The sequence below is a fragment of the Xiphophorus couchianus genome, chromosome 20 (genome assembly GCF_001444195.1).
Source record: "Xiphophorus couchianus chromosome 20, X_couchianus-1.0, whole genome shotgun sequence".
Classification (NCBI taxonomy): domain Eukaryota; kingdom Metazoa; phylum Chordata; class Actinopteri; order Cyprinodontiformes; family Poeciliidae; genus Xiphophorus; species Xiphophorus couchianus.
The window spans coordinates 13,857,948-13,879,045 of record NC_040247.1 but is presented as its reverse complement, the minus strand read 5'-3'; the positions used below and the strand labels follow the sequence as shown (position 1 = coordinate 13,879,045).

The window sequence follows — 21,098 nt, the reverse complement described above, 5'->3', positions numbered from 1 at the left end:
TGGTATATTTTATGATGCATTAGTGTCCACTTCAGTGGTCTGTGTGCATTTATAACATAAAAATCCACAGGAAGCACAAGAAAATGGCTTTTAGATAGCTGTCCACTGTAGTGACCACTATGCATGAAAAGGTTAAAGCTTCCACTGATATTTTATCAATCTGTTTTTCCTGATGAGTTGAGTAGATGAGGCTGGAGGGCAGCGTTACCATCACCCTAATCTTAAGCTCCCTTGAAGTATAGTAGGTCAGGAGTCATCTGGTGTTGACGTGTTGTAAAATGTTGATCAAGTTAAAATATTATTTTATGCCTAAATTTATCAGGCATATAAATAATTATGGGCTTATCTAGCTTTATTTAATTGAGACCAGTATGGCTAAATTGTAGTTCTAAAAAGAATATTTGCTTTTCCAGTCAAGCAAAATTGACAAAATTGGAAAAGCTTGAAAAATGGTTTTTAAACAATCACTTTATAAAAAAAAAAAAACCCTCACTTGAACCTCTTGATTTTGATATGCAGACATATAAACATCTAATTCTATTTTTTTTCATTGGTACTTCAGTTTTCTTAATTTACTTACAAACCACCTTAGATGTTTATTCTATGTATAATGTTACAACTAAATGACTGTATTACAGTGCAAATGGTGCATATTGTGACATTAAAAGTGTGTTTAGGCCGTTCAATGATTTGACCGTCTCTCAAGTAATTGCCTGAATCCTCCACAACTTGTCCAGGTCTTGTCTTTCCCACGGCTGGTAAAGGAGGGGTCAAGTGGGGGGGTTGGTCTGGTATGAATATATGACTACTAATGAGATGTTCCTGAAAAAGAAGTTTAGGATTTGGGTATGAATATGAGGCCACAAAGAAAAACCCAACAATGGCATCACCTAGCAACTGTTATCTGCAGGAATGTCAGAGTCAAGTCTTCTCCGTGGAGCGGATTGCACTTGGAAAGAAGAGCCCCCTCAGACTGAGAGCAGCAGAAATGAAGAGTGGGACAAACTGAGGTGGGGGGGCAGAGACCATCCAGACAAAGAGTCCCTCCAATAAAATCAGCTGAAGGGTCGAACATTGTCTTGTTCAACGTTACTAAACACGGGCATTAATCATACAACACGGAGAATGGAAGATGCTGATAAAAAGAAGCAGATTAACAAGTTAAGTGTGGGTTGAATTATGACTTTCTGACCTTGTAGGGAAAGAAAAACGATCTGACGCTTTAACTACTTTCAAAATTAATTGCAGTTTAAGTCAAAACTCATGTTAGTTGTGCATTTTGTTCTGTGTTATATCAGATGTAAATATGTTTTGTGAACATAATTTGATTTATGGCAAAGTTAAATGGAGTTTGGTGTTATTTCGTCTTTTAATTTGCTCTCTTAATCTATTTGTCAGTTTAAACTTAACCAAATACTCAAAGCACCTCTTAAGTGACTGAACTTTTGTAATAAAACTCCCCTAAGGAGGAAAAGAAAATGCAATTGCACTCTTTTAACACCTACGTATCTCTTACCAATCAATTATACAATCCACATTCATCTGAGTGCAGACTAACACTTGAAGGAAACATCCATCCCAAGCACTCACATTGCCCTTTTCCTTCACTCTTCACGAGTTTTTGAAAACACGTTTACGTGCATTTAGGTGCTGCTTTCAAGTGCTGGTGCTCGCGCTCTGAGAAGTGCTTCCCGTTGTCATCCTGTTCTCGAGGGTGTCAAAGGTTAACACCCTCTCTAACGCACAAGTATGCAAATGCTTTTCATTACAATACATGCTCCTTTTCATTTACCTAACATAGCATGTGTCCTGCTGCAGAGTGTGGACTGCTGCCTCACAGATCGCTCGCCCCCTCCCTCTGTCCATCCCTCATTGCAGGGCTTCTGAGGGTGATGACAGCACAAAAGTTTTTCACACAGGGGGTTGGGCCTGCATTTTGTGGGTCAGCGAGCAACGGCCGATGCAGCAACGCCATGTCATTCAGACCTGGTTCCCCCACCCCACGCACCTCCCCTTAAGCCTCACTGTTCCTGTGGCATCAGCAAAGATAGAGATGGAACGCTGCAGAAAACACCAGGGAGTTTCTGTGTATTGCAAGCATGAGATCTACCGGCTGCTTTCCACAACTCACAGTGAGAAACCTGAAAACCCTTGTTAAGAGATGATGGATTCACATGTTTGATTATCATGTGAATATGAAGATGAATCCTCATCATTTATTTGCACATGAAATCATCATTGCAAGATTTCACCCGAGAAAAGCAAACAGGCTCAAAGGTATTTAAAAATGTCCTCATCTGTATTTCACAAATTCATTAGTTTCCTTAGTGTAATATTATATTTCAAGTGGCATGTATCCATTCACTGCTTGCCAGTATTATATTTGGCCCCTTCCTAAGTCTCTAACTGCCCTTAATGCCCTGAACAGCTGTATATTTTTGGTGGCTAAGATCCAAAAGCTCACAAAAGCTGGTGGAGACATTATAATGAAAGAAAAGCAAGACAAATTCAGAAAAATGCAGGTCCACCGCAATCTATATTAGTGCCATTACATAATTGTAAAAACAAGAGCTATACCTGGATTCAAATTCAATTTAAATATTATCAGTTAACAATATTTTACCACATAAACATTGAGTGCCAAATACATATCTTAGAAGATATCAAAAGATGCTAAAGAAATTAGGTCAAATTTAATCTAAACATAAAAAAATAAAAGAAAAAGAAAGACTGGGATATTAAAGTACAAATATATCAGTGTTGGAAAACTCCAGATGTACAGTTCTGGTGAAAAGTTTATTTACCTCAGTGTTGTAGCTTATAACAATCATTTGAATCATTCTTTTTTCAGACTAACGGTATCATACAACAACTAACTTCTGTGAATTTCAAAAGTTCAATGTGTCTATTTTGGATTTTCTCAAGTCACAAAGTGGGAAAATTATTCAGACATGCTTAAACCACAAATATTTACTTGGGTGTTACGTTTTTTTGTTGACATCTTCAAGCTTCAGGAAATTGTTTCTCTGGGGTTGTTAAGGAAGCCTATTGTTTTTGAAACATACAGTTTTATCCAAATTCCAGCTATTTGACCCAACCTTTAAAGTAAAGCAAGCTGGTTGGAATGATTCAGGACCAAATTTTAATCCGATGAAGACTACGTGGAAGTTGTCACAGCATTAGTGCCATGAATAGAGAGAGCATTGACCAAGTAATAGGCTTCAACTCCATACTGGACATCTTCTGTCTCTTACTCATTTTGGAGGAGAGTTTCAGGGTCAGACAAGGCAAACGCTGTTTCACCACAACATTTGCATGCTTTTGTAAGCTCAGAGGAGACAAGGTGAGACTTTCACACCAAAGAACTGTACCAACTACCAAGCATGTGGGTGGTAACATCATGCTGTGGGACTGTTTCGCTATAAGAGGTAATGATGGGTTGCACAATATGGGTGGAATGATAAGAGAAGACCAAATTCTTCAACTTTGTTTAAAATAATCATCTAGATGATTGAAAATTGACTCAAATGACTGGTTTTGTAATGGATAAAGCAGATAAGGCTAAAGAGACATACTGACATCAACTATGCTGGAAATATACAGACTGTGGTTGAAATTTGTGTTCTTTAAAACAGAAAAACATTATTTCAAACTACTTTTGATGGGTACAGAAAGAGCATGGCTGAGGTGTTGCTTGCTAATCAATCGTTTGTAAGGGTGTATGTATTTTTGAGGAAGTATACATAATTTTAGCTGCATGGATTAGTAAAAATCTACAGTAAATTAAAATTTTCACATCCAAATTAAGTTTTAAAAAATTGTGTGTTCATTTTCACGCTGTAAAACAAGTCGATGTAAGCTTTTCATTTTAATTGTGTTACACATTTACACACAAGCTAAACATATTCTTTACAAAATAATATCTAATTAAAGAAACAGATCAATAATTTGCCTTTAAATCAGTTAAAAGTTCTGTTTCTGAGGTTTTTAGCTACATTAAAGGAGTCATTAAAGCTTTGGAGTTAATCCTCGTGAGTATTAAAGGAGATCTGATGATCCTACAAAAGATACAGGCTTTTAAACCACAGAACATTGTGCAATCCCACATCTGATAACAGAAACCACACAAAGCATGATCTGTGAAAAGAAAACAACAACAAAACAATGTGCTGACAAATCCAGGAGATATCCCTGCTGGGCAACTACAATGGCATACCTCTGTTCACCACCCTTGGTGTTTTAGACATGACTGGGCATCACACAGGATGGAAATTTCATCAACATGAAAGAAGTATGCAGAAAACCTCTGTTCTAATGACAACACAACAAAAGCAACATTCTTTCATCCCTGCAAACATTGAATGGATCTTGTAATCGCTTCTTTATCCTTTACTCTCTTGTCTACTCTTTTGTAGAAAAGCCTTCATGTTTTTTTTCCCCTCCTTCATGTCTTGAGTCATTTCCCTTTGAAAAGTCCACATGCCACCGCTGAAGACACTGCCTCCTTCAGCTGGAACTCAGGGCGGGTGTCTCTTGTCCATAAAGGCTCCCCCGTGTGCGGGAGAGATCTCGGAAACAAAGGAAACAGCACGTTCTGACAAGTTTTGTATCATGAACAGAAGAACTGTGAGAATGTGGTTAGAAACCCAGGAAGTTACTCATAGGGAACATTGATCTGGTCCCGATTAGTGCAATTACACTGACCTAAACCAACGAGCAGCAGCAGACGAACACAAACGGTCTTTCAGCATGACAGCAAACTAAGATACTTTGAAATATGAGACCATCTAGACTTACCTTACACTTCAGACATAAAGTCATTTTTATATTAAATATGAATTTTTCACATTTTGTTACAACTGCAAACTTTCACCTGCATTGCTGGACTTTTATGTGTTGGTTTTTTTTCAGATTTTTTTCTTTTCATATTAAAAAGTGAAAAGTATGACTCTCTGAATCAATACTTTATGGAACCTCCTTTCTCTTCAACAACAGCTGCAGCTCGTTTTGCGTTATGTCTCTACCATGTTTGCACATGTACAGATGGGAATCTCTAATCATTCCAGTTCGCAAAATAGCTGAATCTTAGTCAGATTTCAATGGAGACTTTCTGTGGAAGCCAATTTTCAAGTCTAGTTCCTCAATTTCAATTAGATTTAGGTCTGGATTTTGATGTGAACATGCTTTGATGTAAGTCTATATTTGGGGTTGTTTTGATGCTGAAAATTAAACCTCTGTCTCAATCTTTGGTCTTTTGCAGCTTCTAATAGGCTTTCTTTTAATATTTTCCTTTGTTTTAATGCAGCCATCATCCTGTCAACTAGCTTCCCTTTCCTTGAGGAAGAATACCATCCCCACAGAATGATGCTGCCATCACCATGCTTTATGTACTTGAATGTTGGCCAAGACATTCTCTCACATATTTGCCGTGTTTCACATGTAGGAAACTGCAAACACTCCTTCTTAAAAGCTAACTTTCAAAAGTCACGATTGTTGCCATGATTTCATAAAGAACAGATTCCTAGAGTGACTAATTGTATCCTGCTCAATCAATCAAGCAATCTTGTATAGCACATGTCAGCAACAAGGCAGTTCAAAGTGTTTTACATCATAAACACACACACACACACACACACACACACACAAAACACAAAGTTATACAACAGTCAACAATTGTCAAGTGCCAACATAAAAATGTTAATTCATGTTTCATTTATACTGTTTCAAAAGCAATTCTTAACAGCTGGGTTTTTAGTCTAGATTTAAAGGAACTCAGTGTTTCAGTTGTTTTACAATTTTCCAGAGGTTTGATCCAGATTTGTGGTGCATAGAAGCTGAATGCTGCTTCTCCATGTTTGGTTCTGCGTACGCAGAGCACACAAGAACCAGAGCCAGAAGCATAAGACCCAAAAGGTCTGGAAGGTTGGTACAACAGCAGATCTTTAATGTATTTTGGTGGTAAGCCGTTCTGTGATTTATAAACTAAATCAGTGGCTGCTTCTTTGATGGATGTTGTAGTTGCTTACAGTAGATGGAGAGTCATACCTTTGTAGGTTTGTAATTGTGCCATAATCTTTCTATTTTTGGATGGGATATTTAATCATGTTCTGTGAGACATACAAAGCTTTGGTTTATGGTTTTAAAACCAAAGTCGGATTTAGACTTTTCCACTACAGAACTGTCTACAACTCTCCAATTTGCATTATTTATTGTTATTTCAACTGCTAACTCTATGTTTTCTCTTTGTTTTGTTTTTTCTTCCATTTTCTGATTGGCTGTGTTGCCTTCCTGAGAAGTTCATCAGCTGAGATGATGCTGCCAGCAACTAAACATTCTCCCTCTGCTGCTATTAATGTTTTACTTTTCATTACCAGAAGGTTCTCCTACATCAGTGCTTCTGTTCCTTTTTTGTGTATTTGCTGTCTTCTCAATCCTCAGTCGTGGCAGATGGCCGCTCATACTGAATCTGGTTCTGTGGCTGGTTTCTTCCTGGTAAAGGTGAGTTTTTCTTCTCCACTGTCACTGCATGCATGCTTAGTATAAGGGAATGTTGTAATGTTAACAACACAATGCATGTGAAGTCCACGACTGGATTCAATCTGGATGGAAAACTTTTAAATCTAATTTGAATAATGAACAGAACTTAATGCGCTGCTTGATTCTTGGAATATATGTATTATTGATTGAAATAAATTTTTTTGCATAGTGCCTTGAGATGACTTGCTAACTAAATAAACTAAATCAAATTAAATTGAAATTGAATCTGCTGTGTCTCCATGATTTAGTTTGTTTACCAATGCTCTAAAAAAAAACTGGAATTATACTAAGATTAAATGACACCGGAAATCTGTTTTAAAAGGTGGTTTGTAAAAACCAGTAGCTACACTGGGTTTTCTTCAGGCGTATCAGAGAAAATCATATAAGAGTAGAAGAACTTTTTTGTGAAAAAAAGTAAGAAAAGAAAACAAAAGAAGTAAAACATTTTGTTTTCCTTCCCAGTCACAATCAGGCACTGATTTGTGTTGATCTATCACTCAGAATGCAAAGCAACACAGTGAAGTTCGTAGTTCTCACAAACTATAAAGTAGAAAAGATCAAGGGGTATAAATACTCTCAAAGTGCATTGTGTATATCAAATAACTACAGCTTAAAATTACTGCAAGGCCCTGTGAGCCATTTAAAAATGGGCCTGTCAATCATTCCTGTGTATTATGTTCACTTATTAGCATGCAACAGGTTGTGTATTCAAATTTATCCCAAACTGCAGTCGCTATAATCCTCCTCGTCTGGCAAATGAGGACTGGGGGTGAGGACTGAGAGTGAAATTGCCTTTAGTAAAGAGCTGTGTTAATTCTAATGAGTGTTGGCAAAGCAGCCTAATAAAGATGACAGCACACATTCATATGCATTCATTTGTGTGCTCAGCTTGACGAAGTCTGCCCCGCAGGCTTAACAAAGGGGAGGAAGGAAACCGGGGGGGATGTGAGCTGTGGAGAATGATTGGGGAGGGGGAGACGTCCTGAAGTCTCTCCATGTCTGAGGTTATGGCAGTGACAGCTGGCTCTGCTGGGGCTTATTCTCTCTTCGGCAGTCTCCAACCATCACCTTCACAATAACAGCCAGACTGCGCAACAAACACACACACACACACAAACACAAACACAGGATGCTCCATCCTGTTTACTGTTTACATTTCACAGAGACTGGCCAACTTGGGAGGGCTTGATCACAGGCATTACAGCTGTCTGAGAGGCAGCAGTTTGTTTTTCTGACCACTTCTCTTATCTGTCACACCTCTTAAATACTTCTCAAACCTTTTATCTAAAATGTTGCAAGTTATCCTACAAGAAATATAAACAAACTTGTAATGAATTCTCCAAGGAACTAGGGGTGTAAAAATAGCATTTTGAGTCTAGTTTTCAGAAAGTGAGAAGCTAAGTAGCTATGAAACATTGAACAGCTGGGTCAAGGGTGCTCTGACGGCCACATCTGTTCAGAGGAATAAAAGAGCAGGACCAGAGACAACAACCTGCAGTGTGGTCCACAACAATAAGATCATTACCGAGCCAAAGGGGACACATGCTTTCTCTGAGGGACGCTAGGAGACAGTTGAACAATGCAGGTCGAATAGAAGCTGATATTTGTCCACCAAAAATCAGCTGCTCCTCATCAGTTTTCGTTTTCTTTTCACTTTTTTTAAATAAAGTTGTTCACTATGTAAGAGAGCTGTTATATTTAGTATGTTGAGCTAATAGGATCAATGGTTTTAGGGGCAACAGGAGGACAGCTGTGAAAAGCAGCGGCATCACTCAAAGACCAACAGAGGGCGCTATTGGTTTAACAACACAGCAAGCGGAAGCACAGTCATATTGTAAACAGCTGATAAAAGCAATTATGACTCCTGAATTTTTTATTATTTAATTGAATCACTACCAATCCATTTTAGAATACATTTAAAAATCCTGATTATGACTTTCAGGACTCTGCATGGTTAAGATGTTTCCCATATTACTGAACAGTTGGACCATACTACAGATCTCATGGCTTAGACCAAAATCCTAAGGTCTAGAAGTCACTCCATGCACCTTGACTGTGGAAAAAAAAAACAACTAATTTATCAGACTTTTTTTTTTTAATAGCTAAAAAAACTTAATTTATATAGAAGAGGATTGGGGGAAAAAAATAAAAAAAATAATCTGAGATTAAAGTCAGAATTTTTTTCAGTGGCCCTAATCCTCTTCCATACATTTATTTGAAATTAGTTTTCAAATAAAGCTTAATTTCTGCTAAATTATGTAACTTCAAAAAGTTCAAATCAAATGGTAATAGAACTATTGATATTTGAATAGTTTGTTCAAATACTAACAAACTAGTTGTAGAAAGGGCGGATAACAATCTGCCTTTTAAAGGCATCATATCGATGTGTCTCAACATGAAAGTGAGTTTGACAACCCCTGATTAAGAGAGACCAAATAACCTGACAGTCAGCTTGGATTCAAAGCCAAGACTTTCTTGCTGCAAGATAAACTCAAATTCAAAATACTTTATTGATCCCAAAGGGAAATTAAATAGCTGCTTACAAATAGTTTTTTTTTTTTTATCTATAATCTGTTTTTCATAAGTGTATGGCAATAAAACTGGGTAGAAAAACCGAGAGGAGCGTCCGGAAGAACTATTGCTTCAAAACACCGCCCGCGTGGAAATAGAGCCACGCAGATCACGTGACTGGGACAGGAAGCGTCCTTTGATGGAGTTGTAGGCAGCTCAGTGCAGGTTCGTCGTTTCACTTTTATGTAGCTTGCATGTCCCGTTTATATATATATTTATTTACGGCGAAGAGTTATTTATTATCACTTTCTGTCGATTTTTACATGAGGCCACAAGTAGCAACGGCGCTGTGCTGAGTGTTAGCAGCGGAAGTGGAGTTTGACAGCTAGCAGGTGGAATCGAGTGACCAACGAGTTTTTCAGCAGTAAATGTTTGTCTTTTGACACATGAACAAACATCTTTGAGGATCTAATATCGATGAGCAAGTTTAAACCTTGGTCCGTAAGCGCTGTAAGTCCTATTTTGTCGCCACCTTCGTTAACGTTTAAGTACTTTGAAGCAGCAGCTGTTCACGTCGTGCTTATTCCGCGTTACTTGTAGCAGTTTGGTGACGTTTATTCATTGCAAATGTAGCCTTTGCACAAAAACAAAACAAACAAAAAAAAAAAGCTACAAGGGATTTACCGAGAAATAGTCTCCAGAAGTTTAACGTTGTTTAGCCGGAGATGAATGATTTTGTCGGGGTAGCAGGTAACCGGGGCACCAAATTTGACACAACGTGAGCGATAACGGACATCAACAGGCAACCAAAGGATACGCGGCGTGTGCGTTAATGTGGGGGACAAACTCCAACACTTTGTCATTGTTTAGGAACACTCACTAGTTAAGAGTAACCTATTAAAAAAAATATGTATTATTTATTTCTTTAAATATATTTTAAAAAGCTTGCATGTTTATGTTCTAGAGGGGCATATGTACAATTTAATGGGGAAATAGCATTAAGATATACATTTTAAATTCCGAGACCAGATGTGATTTAACATTAGTACAGTACAGATCTCTCCCAATTAATATTGACATTTCTGATCCAATATTCTTCCAAATTCTTAGTTATAATACGTCTTTCAAAAATCATTAGTAGTTAGAATATTCTTATACTTGTATATTTGTAAAAGTCCTTTTATTTTACCAAAAGATCTTGGTTCTGCATAATATGATATAGTCATCATTAAAACAGGGACAGGGAATATTCTGCTTTGAGATAAAACTAGTTTTATTCTCTTTCTAGATGGAATATTCTGAAATTAGACTATAAAATATTCACTTTTTTTTATTAAAATGGATTTCATGAGGGCTAACTATCCCGTTTCACATATAAAATCAGTTGGGTTTGTAAAGTACAAGAAATGGGAAATTTTAATCAACAGGCTGACAAAGTTGTGCTTGTCCACAGGGAAAATTAAATTTCAACAATAAACTCCAGCTGTGTTGTCAATAGTGAGGGGGAAAAGACATTGAATAGTAATGCTGTGTATGTGTTGTTTGAAGGACTTTTGAAAATTATGCAAACTTAAATTATGTTTCCTTCAGGATGCTTGTTTTTCCAGAATATTTGTGTTTAGGGAGTGGAAAAAGAATATAAAATGACAATCAATAATGGTTCCTAATATCTTTTTATTGCCTCTGCCCTGCATATACTGTGCAGGAGCAATGTAAATTACTGTTTAGGACACACAAGTGTTTTGAAACCAACATTTGTGATGTAATAAAACATTACTGCACTGTAAATATTAAACTCAACCATTCAAAGAGACCTTTCTGAACATGATGAACTTTGCTGAGGGGTTCATTGTTAGCTGCACTGTGTTAAAGATCATTTAGATTATTAGTTTCAGGCTGTGGAGAAAATATGTATCAACCCTGAAGCTATATCTGAATGCATAGTATATTCTAACTTATTGAATATTGTGACTGTACTCCATGACGGGGAAAGAGGAAATATTAAATGTAGGAACGGCACCGGAATAAGAATGTGTCCTCTGATCATTTTTACTTTATTGTGCAGCAATTTTAAATGGAATAGAAATATTATTTATAGTTCTACTGTGGAGAAACTATGCAAATACCAGCTGGGATGTAAACTTTAAATGAGTTTGAAACTGCTGGAAGCAGTGATGGTAGGAAGGATCTGCGATGACTCTCCTTTGTGCACCCAGGATGCAGCAGGTTGTTGATGCAGGAGCTCTCCAGTTCACCAACAACGTTATGCACATAAAAAAATCGATCTGTGCTCCAAATGTTGTACATGTCTTTTTTTCCTTTATTTTATTTTGCTCGCAGCTTAAGACTGAGGAAGTAATAGGCTAAAACAGAAGCTTATATGTTTAAGATATTTTCCAGTGGAAAGCAGTAAAACACTTTGATCATTTTCAGTTGTCTGGGCTACATTTAGTATTTTTGCATTTGGAAAGCTGATATTTTGTAGCTGCTCATGCAGTTTGGCCTTTGCTGTTTGCATTGCTGCAGTGCAAACATTACAATCAGCAGCTGGGATTCCAGATGTTGCTCATAAAGTCAGGTTCATCCTGTGGGCGTTCTAGTCACTTTGCAATTTTCAGTCTCCCTTTAGATAGTGGAAATTAAACCATTTTTCCTCTGAAATGATGATAATACAGGTGTTTTCATTTACTTAACTACATTATGTAAGCTTTACTTAATCTACAGTATTACATTGAGACATTAAGTGCTGCAAAATTTTTACAATCTTGTTCTCATATCTTGTTCTCCCAGCGAAAAAAATATGAATTAAAATCAAACATTTATTAGATTACAATAATCTTATTTTGATTTAAATATAAATGGCTTTTTCAATATTTGTGCTTTTTATCTGTTTCTGCTTGTATTATATTCCAATTAATTTAAGCAACTCTAACCCTTCTTTTTATTATTTCTAATTAGAAAAATATTAGACTAAATATAAAGTATAAGAAAACTATTTGGAGTGATTGCTCTTTAAACATAAACATTTAAATGGGGCCTGATAAGTGAAGTAATTAGACAACGGCCAAATCAACATTATGAGCTGATTATTCTTTTCATAATGTCAGAAAAAGTAAAAACGAATGAAGCAAAATAAAGAGTATTTTGCTTTCTTAAAATCAAGAATTGAAGCTGTTATCCATTTAAAAAAAAATACGTAAGGCACCTGTTTTTTATTTACTTATATTTCCAGTTAATTAAAAACTGTTAACTGTTACATTAATTCAGGCATAGAAGAATTGACTAATATTGGTGTAATGTGAAGCATTCAACATTTTTGATCCGTTGGGTTCAACTAAATCAATAATAATCTACTGACCAATAACGTTTTTCATATAATTTCTACAAGTGTGGAATAGGATGACTTAATATATTGCAGATTCAAGCCGCTCGATCATCCATCTTTTCTCATTTTCATCAAAATATCCATTTTGTTTAAGTTTTTCTGTCTTTCTCAATAGAGGGCTTTTATCCCTTGCAAAATCGTCAGTAAGTGGGCAGGATTTTCCCAGAATTCCCAATCAGTCCAGCTCTCAGACTGGAAGCTTAACGCCCCTGTGCAAAGAGCAAAACTCCACACCCCTGGCGGGTGGTCATTGCTGCACACCAGTTTGGATCAATGCCTCTAGAGTCTAGAAGAACAAAAAAAGAATAAGAAACGACGACTTTAAGTAAATAATCTCTTCTGTCATTGCAGATGGAAACGTTTATGGTTTTAAAAAAAATTTTTGTATCTCTGTTATGTTTAAATCTTGCTTGAGAAATGAGATTTGTTGCACCAATATGTACAATAACAATGTGTACATTTGTAATTTTATTAATGGAGTTGAACCTTGTCATTTCACCCTATCCCTACATATTTGGGTTGTCCATTAATTGATTAAAAACATTGATAATTTTGTTCTTCTGTGTCCATACAGGATTTTTGGACAGTTGAGACTAGAAAATGTCTATAGCTGTCTCACTGCTCCTCGTCGCTCTATGCGCTGGCGGAGGATACGGTGAGGAGGGAAAGCGGACTCAGAAAGCTGGCCATGTGTCTGTGGTCATAGTCGGAGGAACTGGAGACCTGGCGAGGAAATATCTTTGGCAGGGATTCTTTCAGCTGTATGTGAGCCAGGTCAGTGGTGGAAACACCTTTTCTTTCTATGGGGGAGGCTTGTCCCCGTCTGAACAGGCCACACCGGTCCTCTTTGAGATCCTGAAGGCGGTCACCTGCTCCAAGGACGTTTCTCAGGACCGCTGCGCCATCCTGAAGGATCAATTCCTGCGGCTCTCGCAGTATCGGCAGCTGAAGACTTTGGAGGACTACCAGGAACTGGCCCGGCACATCGAGCAGCAGCTCCAGCAGGAGGGCATGACAGAGGCCGGACGCCTCTTTTACCTCTCAGTCCCGGCTTTCGCGTACGCAGGTGTTGCAGAGAAGATCAACAGCAGCTGCAGGCCGGCCGGCGGGACCTGGCTGAGGGTCGTCCTCGAGAAACCGTTCGGACACAACTACCGCAGTGCTCAGGTGTTAGCTACCGAGCTTCTGAGTGCATTGAAGGATGAAGAGATGTACAGAATCGACCACTACTTAGGGAAGCAGGTAAGAAAAGATCCATCACACCATGTTACTGTCCCACCAGGCAATTTACATGTTTAATTACATTTTTTTATTCTTCTTTTCATGAAAAAAGGTGGTGTCAAAAATACTTCCATTCAGGATAGAGAACAGAAAGTTTTTGGATCCCATTTGGAACAGGCATCACATTGAGAAGATAGAAATTGTTTTAAAGGAGACTCTGGATGTTAAAGGTGATTAAAGGTTTCCTCCATTTTGTTCTTACACATCTTCACACTCACTACTAGCCAAATAAATTATTATTGTTTGGAAGTAGCATAACGCTACACTGAAACATTTAGATAAACTGAGTTAACCGAGTCAGGGGGAAATAAATCCATGTTTAGAAATATTAGAAATGACAAAACCACTTTATTTTCTAAGTTGAATAGTGTGTCTAGGAATTTTAATCAAAAATCCATTACATATTTTTTTCTTATTGTGTAAATATAGGTAGGTGGCATTGTGAACTCTTTGAAATAACAGAACATTTCCAATAAAAGCTGATCGTCTCTACAAAGAAAACAAAAATGTTTCCTCATTTAGTCTTTAAATATAATAATGATCCAAAATATAAGACCAAAGTAACACAAAAATGGTTCATCTTGATCTGAAAACCTAAATTCTGCAGAAAACATGTGCAGAGAATAGAAGAGAACAAAGGACTCTGGAAAATGAAGATATTTTGTAAAAGCAATTCTCTCTTAATGTCATTTTTTCTCTTCATTTGGATTTTTTTCTAGTTTTTAGTGGGAGAATATTGTAACAAAGGGTCTATAAATGACATAGACATCTTTAACAAACTTATTCAGTTCTTTCATCAGCTCTTATCCTGAAATAAATTTGATTAAGTGTAAAAGTGTTTGCTGCTTTTAGAAAAGTACTAAACGTTATCTAACTCTGGAGGTTGTGCACCTTTACTCTTTTAAGGCTCGTCATTCACCCCATGCTAATTGCTCCATAAACGGCTACATAAGACAATAAACAGGGCCATCAGGTCATCTGTTGTTCTTTCAACAATACCCAATCCAGAGAAACTTCAGAAAGGGAGGTCAAAGTTCAGATCAGAGTTCATATCCTTAAAAAAGGGTTAGTTAGTGCTTTATTCTCTGGATCAGAAAATATGAAATGTGAATGTTTCGATGTGAATGAAGTTAAGGTGGTCATTGTGACAGTTTCAATCTTGCTATAAAAATGTTATGCATACCTAATGTAAAACGAACTTACTTATTGAACCTTTTTATCTCTTCAGATTGTTAAAATGAAAGCAGTGCAGCCCTACTTTGGTCAAAACTGTCTCAGTCCAACACATAAACAAGTTACTAAATAGATATTCATGGAATATACATTTCAAAATGTGTCAGTCTGTTACATAACTATATTTGAAAATAATTCATTACAATTTGTATCTATTGTATAATCATATAGAATATCGTATAGAATAATTTCTGTATAAATTATTTAATTGTAAAAGTTATAGTTAGTTAGATAAATTAGTTAAATGTCATGAATAACACTTCTGAGCAACCCTACAATTAACCAGAGTCCAATAATTCAAAACTTAAATATTTTTAATTCAGAATTATTTAATTAATATTTAAGAAAACTTTGAAGTTATTTCAAACTTGTGCATTTAACTTATATTATATATATATATATATATATATATATATACACTGCTCAAAAAAATAAAGGGAACACTTAAACAGGTGTTTCACACTTAAAGTGTGCCCTTTATTTTTTTGAGCAGTATATATATATATATATATATATATATATATATATATATATATATATATATAAGCGATAGCTTATATTGCCACATAACTTTTTTAGATATTGTTTAAGAATATTTGTAATATTTTTTTTCAAGCTTATCAGAGTGGGTGGGTGGAAATAACGATGCCAAAACGTGAAGTTTGGTGGAGCTACACTGATGGTTTAAAGTGTGTCATAATGGACTGCGGCACAGAAACTATTTACTATAAACCTTTACTAAAATATATGTAGCGTTTAAACATAGGAATAAATTCACATAGATATGTATGTATTCATGTATTTAATTTTATTTATCAAAGAAGATATTTCACTTGATAGATATTTTGTATTATATGGGTTTCAATATAACCCAATAACTGATTTCATTTTTGAAAATATGTCTCCATGCTGCCTCTTGTTTTGGCGCCTCAGGTCGGATTTCCTTCTACGACGAGTACGGAGTGATCCGAGATGTCCTGCAGAACCACCTGACCGAGGTCATGACCCTGCTGACCATGAAGCTTCCTGCTAATGTGAGCAACAGTGGAGAAGTTCTTCAAAACAAGCTGGAGGTCCTCAGCTCCATGCTGCCGTTAGGAAAGAGTCAGGCGGTCATCGGACAGTACCAGAACTACAAAACCGAGGTCCAACAGGAGCTGAATAAAACCAAAGAACATGTCAGTATGACATCAACCTTTGCAGGTGAACACACAACTTTCTTTCACAATATTACTTGTCTTTGTTTATGGCTATCGTACTGCTTGAACTTCTCATTTGGACATGTTACACTCACAAATGTCAGTTTAATTTGTTGGCACTTTGTGAGTCATAAAATGGTTCATAAAAATATAGAAGAAGGAAAATAATCAATTGATTTGTAATTTCAAGAGGGTTGAGAGATTTTGGACTGATCTTCTTAACAAAATGTCTCAAATTGAGTTCGGATGGAAGCATCTGTAAAGGTCAGATTTCAAGTCACACCCCAGATTCTCAGATTTAAAGTCTGACCTTGGACTAGGCCACTCTGAACTCATGCAAATGCTTTGTTCTAAACTATTCCATTGTATGTCTATGATTTGGTTTTTTTGTAGAGTTTCTGACATGATTTGCTCTTTGTTTAGCTGCATCTTTCCTGATCATGCTAAAGGGCGACATTTCCACAGCATAATACTGTGTAAATGAATGCTGTGTTAGGCGATAAAATGTTTATTTTCCTATTTTAAAAAGTAATTGAATAATTTTTTTACTTGGATCTTTTCATGTGTTTGTAATATTGTACAAAAAAGGCTTAAGTGGTTGAATAAAAACTCTACAGATTGTGCCTATTTATATGAATAATCTTTAGAATAATTAACAAAATAATCAATTACTAAAATAGTCAGTAGTTGCATCCTTAGTATTTTCTTTACTGTGTTTGTTTAATTTGTAAATATAAATTCTGCTTTTGTTGCAGCCGTTCTGGCCCATATCGAGGATGCGCAGTTCGAAGGCGTTCCTGTTCTTCTGATCTCTGGGAAGATGTTAGACGAACGCGTCGGGTACGCGCGCATCCTTTTCAAGAACGACGTCTTCTGCCTTCAGAGCCAGAACAATGTCCACTGCAAACCTAAACAGATAGTTTTCTACTTCGGCCACGGCAGTCTCAAATATCCAGCGGTTCTGGTCAGTAAGAACTTATTCAAACCAACTCTGAAAGGCGGCGAGTGGAAGGAAGTGACGGAGCACAAAGACGTTGACGTTTTGGGTTTGCATATTTCCGATTACTTTGTGCAATCTCCGACAACAGAAAGGGAAGCGTATTCAGAGCTCATCTATCACATTTTTGCTGGACAGAAGAATAATTTTGTCAGCACTGAAAACCTGCTGGCCTCCTGGGAAGTCTGGACTCCGCTCCTCAGCGCCCTGAAGGGCTCCTTCCCCCGGATCTACCCCGGCGGTGCCGACAACGGAGACATGCTGGACGTCCATCTGAGGGGGAAGGAAATCCGCTTCTACAGCGAGGCCGTGATCATCAACCCGGATCAGGTGGGAGGGGCGTCGGCCAGCAGCTTTCAGGTGATGCAAGGGAAGTTTCGCAGTGCTCAGATGGTGTCCGCCTGGTCGGAAGAGCTGGTGGAACGGCTGGCCGTGGATATGCAGGAAGCAGCCGAGGCAGCCGTGCGGGAGGGCGGGGTCTTCCACCTCGCTCTCTCTGGGGGATCCACTCCGCTCGCTCTGTTCCACAGGCTGGTCCTGCGCCACTTCTCCTTCCCCTGGAGAGACACACACATCTGGATGGTGGATGAGCGCTGCGTCCCGCTGACTGAGACGGAGTCCAACTTCCACAGCATGCATGAACACCTGCTGCAACACGTGAGGATACCGTACTACAACATCCACCCCATGCCGGTGCAGCTCAACCAGCGGCTCTGCGTGGACGAGGACGGAGGAGCCCAGCTATACGAGAAGGAGATCAGCAAACTCGTGAACGTTTCCAGCTTTCACTTTGTGCTGCTAGGCGTCGGATACGACGGCCACACCGCTTCTCTGTTCCCCGGCGGGAAACTGAACGAGACTGGAGGAAGTCTGGTGGCTCTCACAGAGAGCCCCATCAAGCCCCATCAAAGAATGAGCCTCACCTTTAGCGCCATCAACCGAGCTCGCACCGTCGCTCTGCTAGTGATGGGCAAAGGCAAACATGAGCTGGTCACCCAGCTGAGCCGAGTTAAGGACAACCTGGAGAAATATCCCGTCACCTGGGTGAAGCCAAATAACGGAAGGCTAGTTTGGTATATAGATTATGATGCACTTTTAGGATAGGTGATTATGCACTGTAAAAACACAAACACCAAGTATTTTCAAACTGTTTTCTAATGCAAAATATCTTTGTACACCAGAAATAAGATAAAATTAACTTTTCAGCAATAAATAGGAGGTTGTTTTAAGTAAATGATTAATATTGATGAAAAGGTTCTGCCAGTGGAATAAGACATTTTTCCCATATTATAAGTTAAAATGTCATGTCCCAGTTATAAATAGCACTTTTTCAACAAAATAAAAGGAAACACAGACTTAAAATATTCGCATGTAAAACCGATCGTATCTTAAAACTCTGATGCACCTTTATCCTATATATCGTTCTGAAAAGTTACTTGTAAGTTAGTCTTGTCTTATCTCAAGTGTGCTAAGATATCAGTATTAGAAACCAGATCAAAAATACTTAGTGAGATTTTGTGTTTTTGAAATGTGTTTTTCTTATTTTCAATCAGAGAATGCAGCTGCTTTAAATGAAGTGGTGATTAGGAAGCAACACAAGCACCAAGATGACCAGGAACGTCAAGTTTTTGCTTTAGCTATAAATCACATTTACTAAACATTTTCTTGTTTGAGCTCAGGACAACACACACATTTCACTTTAAGAAGCCCTTTAGGCAACTAGTTATGAGTTATAAATAAAGTGTGGTGATAAAGTTAACCTTTAAAGCACAACGAAGTGTTCAGTATTTGCAGTTTATAGTTAATGGCTAAAAACTTCTGGTTCTTTCCTATCAAAAGGTGAAATTTTATGTGAAATCTGTGTGAGTGAATGCAGTTGAAGATTTGTTTTAAAGCGTTTATGAAAAACTGTGATTATTGTTTGTGGAGATGTAGACAGATCACAGAAATCCAAGTCTCCAGCTCAGAGCAGGAAGTTTGAACCATGTGATGCTGTGAAATCTGGTGCTTAGAGCCAAACAAACACAAGAGAGATTTATTTTAGACAGAATTGGTGTGTTTGTTTGTCATATCAAATCTCAGGTGTTTCTGCAGATACTTGGTGGCAGGGTTACAATGCAATTAAGAAAAGTCTTAAGATTGAGGTTCTCTAGAGTGATGACGGTTATTTGTGCTGCAGAGATTTTTAGTCAGCGTATCAATAACCCCTAAATAAACATTCCTTTCAGATTATTTCTGTACAATCTGCAGGTGATTTATTTTTTTTTTAGAAACCTATTAATTACAGACAGAATTGATTGTATTTCAGTGAATTGTTTATGAAGTTGGCCTTGAGAGTTTTCTTTCAATAAAAATCTGATTTATTATATTCCTGCTCAAATCATCCTTTATTTGATTCATTAAAATGAATGAATTTTATTTGATGTCAGGCTGTTGCACCTACTGGATATTGAAACGTTATTATTAGTGTTATTTCCTAAAAAGGAAATATTATTACTAATATTTTAGGTCTGCTTGTTCAGAGAGAGAAACAATTCGAGTTTTATTACAATTTCTGAACAGCACCAGTAAACATATGTTGGTTTGTTGCAACCTTAAACATTAAAAACACAAATGTCAGCCATTATTACAAAATGCCGGCGAACAGATTGAGACAAGTGAAAAAGGACAGAGCTACTTCCTGTGTGTTTTAACAATTTAAATGCCTTGAGCCATAACAGTAATGCAAAAATAATTTGGTATTTAAGAAAGAAGTCATTGCTTTCAAAGTTCAAAATGTTTCAAGGATTTAGAAATTTGTGATGCTACTTTTTTTTTTTTTTTTACATATTTCCATATTTTCCTGTGAACAACCCAGACTAACAGCCAGATTTCTTTACATTTATGATCAAAACAACAAGCTTCCCCTAGAAAACTCAATCTGATCAGCTCACTGTTCTCCACTGGACATATTGCAAAATATAATCTAATTAAAGGATGAAAATTAGATCAAGATCAAACATTCACATTTTTAAATACTTTTCTAATCAATATCTAACATCTAATCTAAACTCCAACTCCTCACGGTTGGTGCTGGAAATTCTGAAAAATCTTTACATTTTGAATAGAGTTTAGAAAAGTTTGGGAACATAAATGCTTTTCATCAATCATAAATCACTCTCTGATTTAATGTTTTAATTAAAGATTTTCAGTTGTTTCATTGGAGATGACTTGGTTTCAGTCTGCATGTGTATTATCTGTAGTTTTCAAACAGCTTTAGTCTTCCATGACTAATATATGCTGATATTTTTAATTAAACTAAAACTGGGGTCATTTGTTCAAAGTTGGTTTCAAAGAAAATTCAGTTTCCTTTCCAAAATCTGATGAATAAGCCATCAATTTGCCTTTTTAAACCAGGAAATCTTATTTTCGTGACAAGAAAATCTTAATCGACATCTTAAGCTTTTGTGCCTTATTTACAGACGTGATGAATTTTAAAACAATAAGGTGATGGGAAAGAATGGAAATGAATGCTTCAATTTGATTTTCACTCTAAAATGTAGATATTGCCTTTTATTTATGAAATCATGATGCAAATTTGACATCTGTTTTTAATCAGCTTGGCTTTACAACATATACATATAAATACAGTTTACATTACAGTGTAAATTACACATCTCAGTTTATTTGACAGCATGTTGCATACATTTCAAACAACCATCACATCTGTTTTTCTGCAGCCAGCATTAAACCTGGAGCTTGATTAACTCGCCTGCACTTTTGTCCCTCTGTTGGTGGTTTTAAGTTTCCGTCTGCTGCCGGATCAGATCCCTCATGAATTCTTTAAAGTGAACTGTATCCAATGTCGATGGCGCGGGGACAGCTGGGTCTGTTTTATCACACGTTGTTCCTGCTTGTCGCCTGCCTGTTGGTTAACCACAGTCCTGCTCTCACCATGAAAAAGCCTAAACGGACA

At 37.1% G+C, this 21,098-nt stretch overlaps 1 protein-coding gene across 3 annotated transcripts; it reads left to right on the top strand.

The window, feature by feature from the left end:
* Nucleotides 1-9,120: 9,120 nt before the first annotated feature.
* On the top strand, nt 9,121-19,511 carry h6pd (hexose-6-phosphate dehydrogenase (glucose 1-dehydrogenase)). 3 transcript variants are annotated; one of them, XM_028003901.1, is made up of 5 exons: nt 9,121-9,273; nt 13,008-13,675; nt 13,767-13,884; nt 15,881-16,150; nt 16,902-19,511. In XM_028003901.1, the coding sequence occupies exons 2-5, from the start codon at nt 13,034-13,036 to the stop codon at nt 18,245-18,247; spliced, it is 2,376 nt and encodes a 791-aa protein (XP_027859702.1). In that variant the 5' UTR covers nt 9,121-9,273; nt 13,008-13,033; the 3' UTR covers nt 18,248-19,511. The 3 variants fall into 3 exon arrangements, with proteins under 3 accessions (XP_027859702.1, XP_027859705.1, XP_027859704.1); XM_028003904.1 differs by lacking the exon at nt 9,121-9,273 and adding an exon at nt 9,280-9,558; XM_028003903.1 differs by lacking the exon at nt 9,121-9,273 and adding an exon at nt 12,645-12,758.
* Nucleotides 19,512-21,098: the final 1,587 nt, after the last annotated feature.

Coding starts and splice junctions, on each gene's coding strand:
- h6pd (XM_028003901.1), top strand. CDS start 13,034: ATGTCTATAGCTGTCTCACTGCTCCTCGTCGCTCTATGCGCTGGCGGA. Junction 13,676..13,766: donor ACCACTACTTAGGGAAGCAG/GTAAGAAAAGAT, acceptor TCATGAAAAAAG/GTGGTGTCAAAAATACTTCC. Junction 16,151..16,901: donor TATGACATCAACCTTTGCAG/GTGAACACACAA, acceptor CTTTTGTTGCAG/CCGTTCTGGCCCATATCGAG.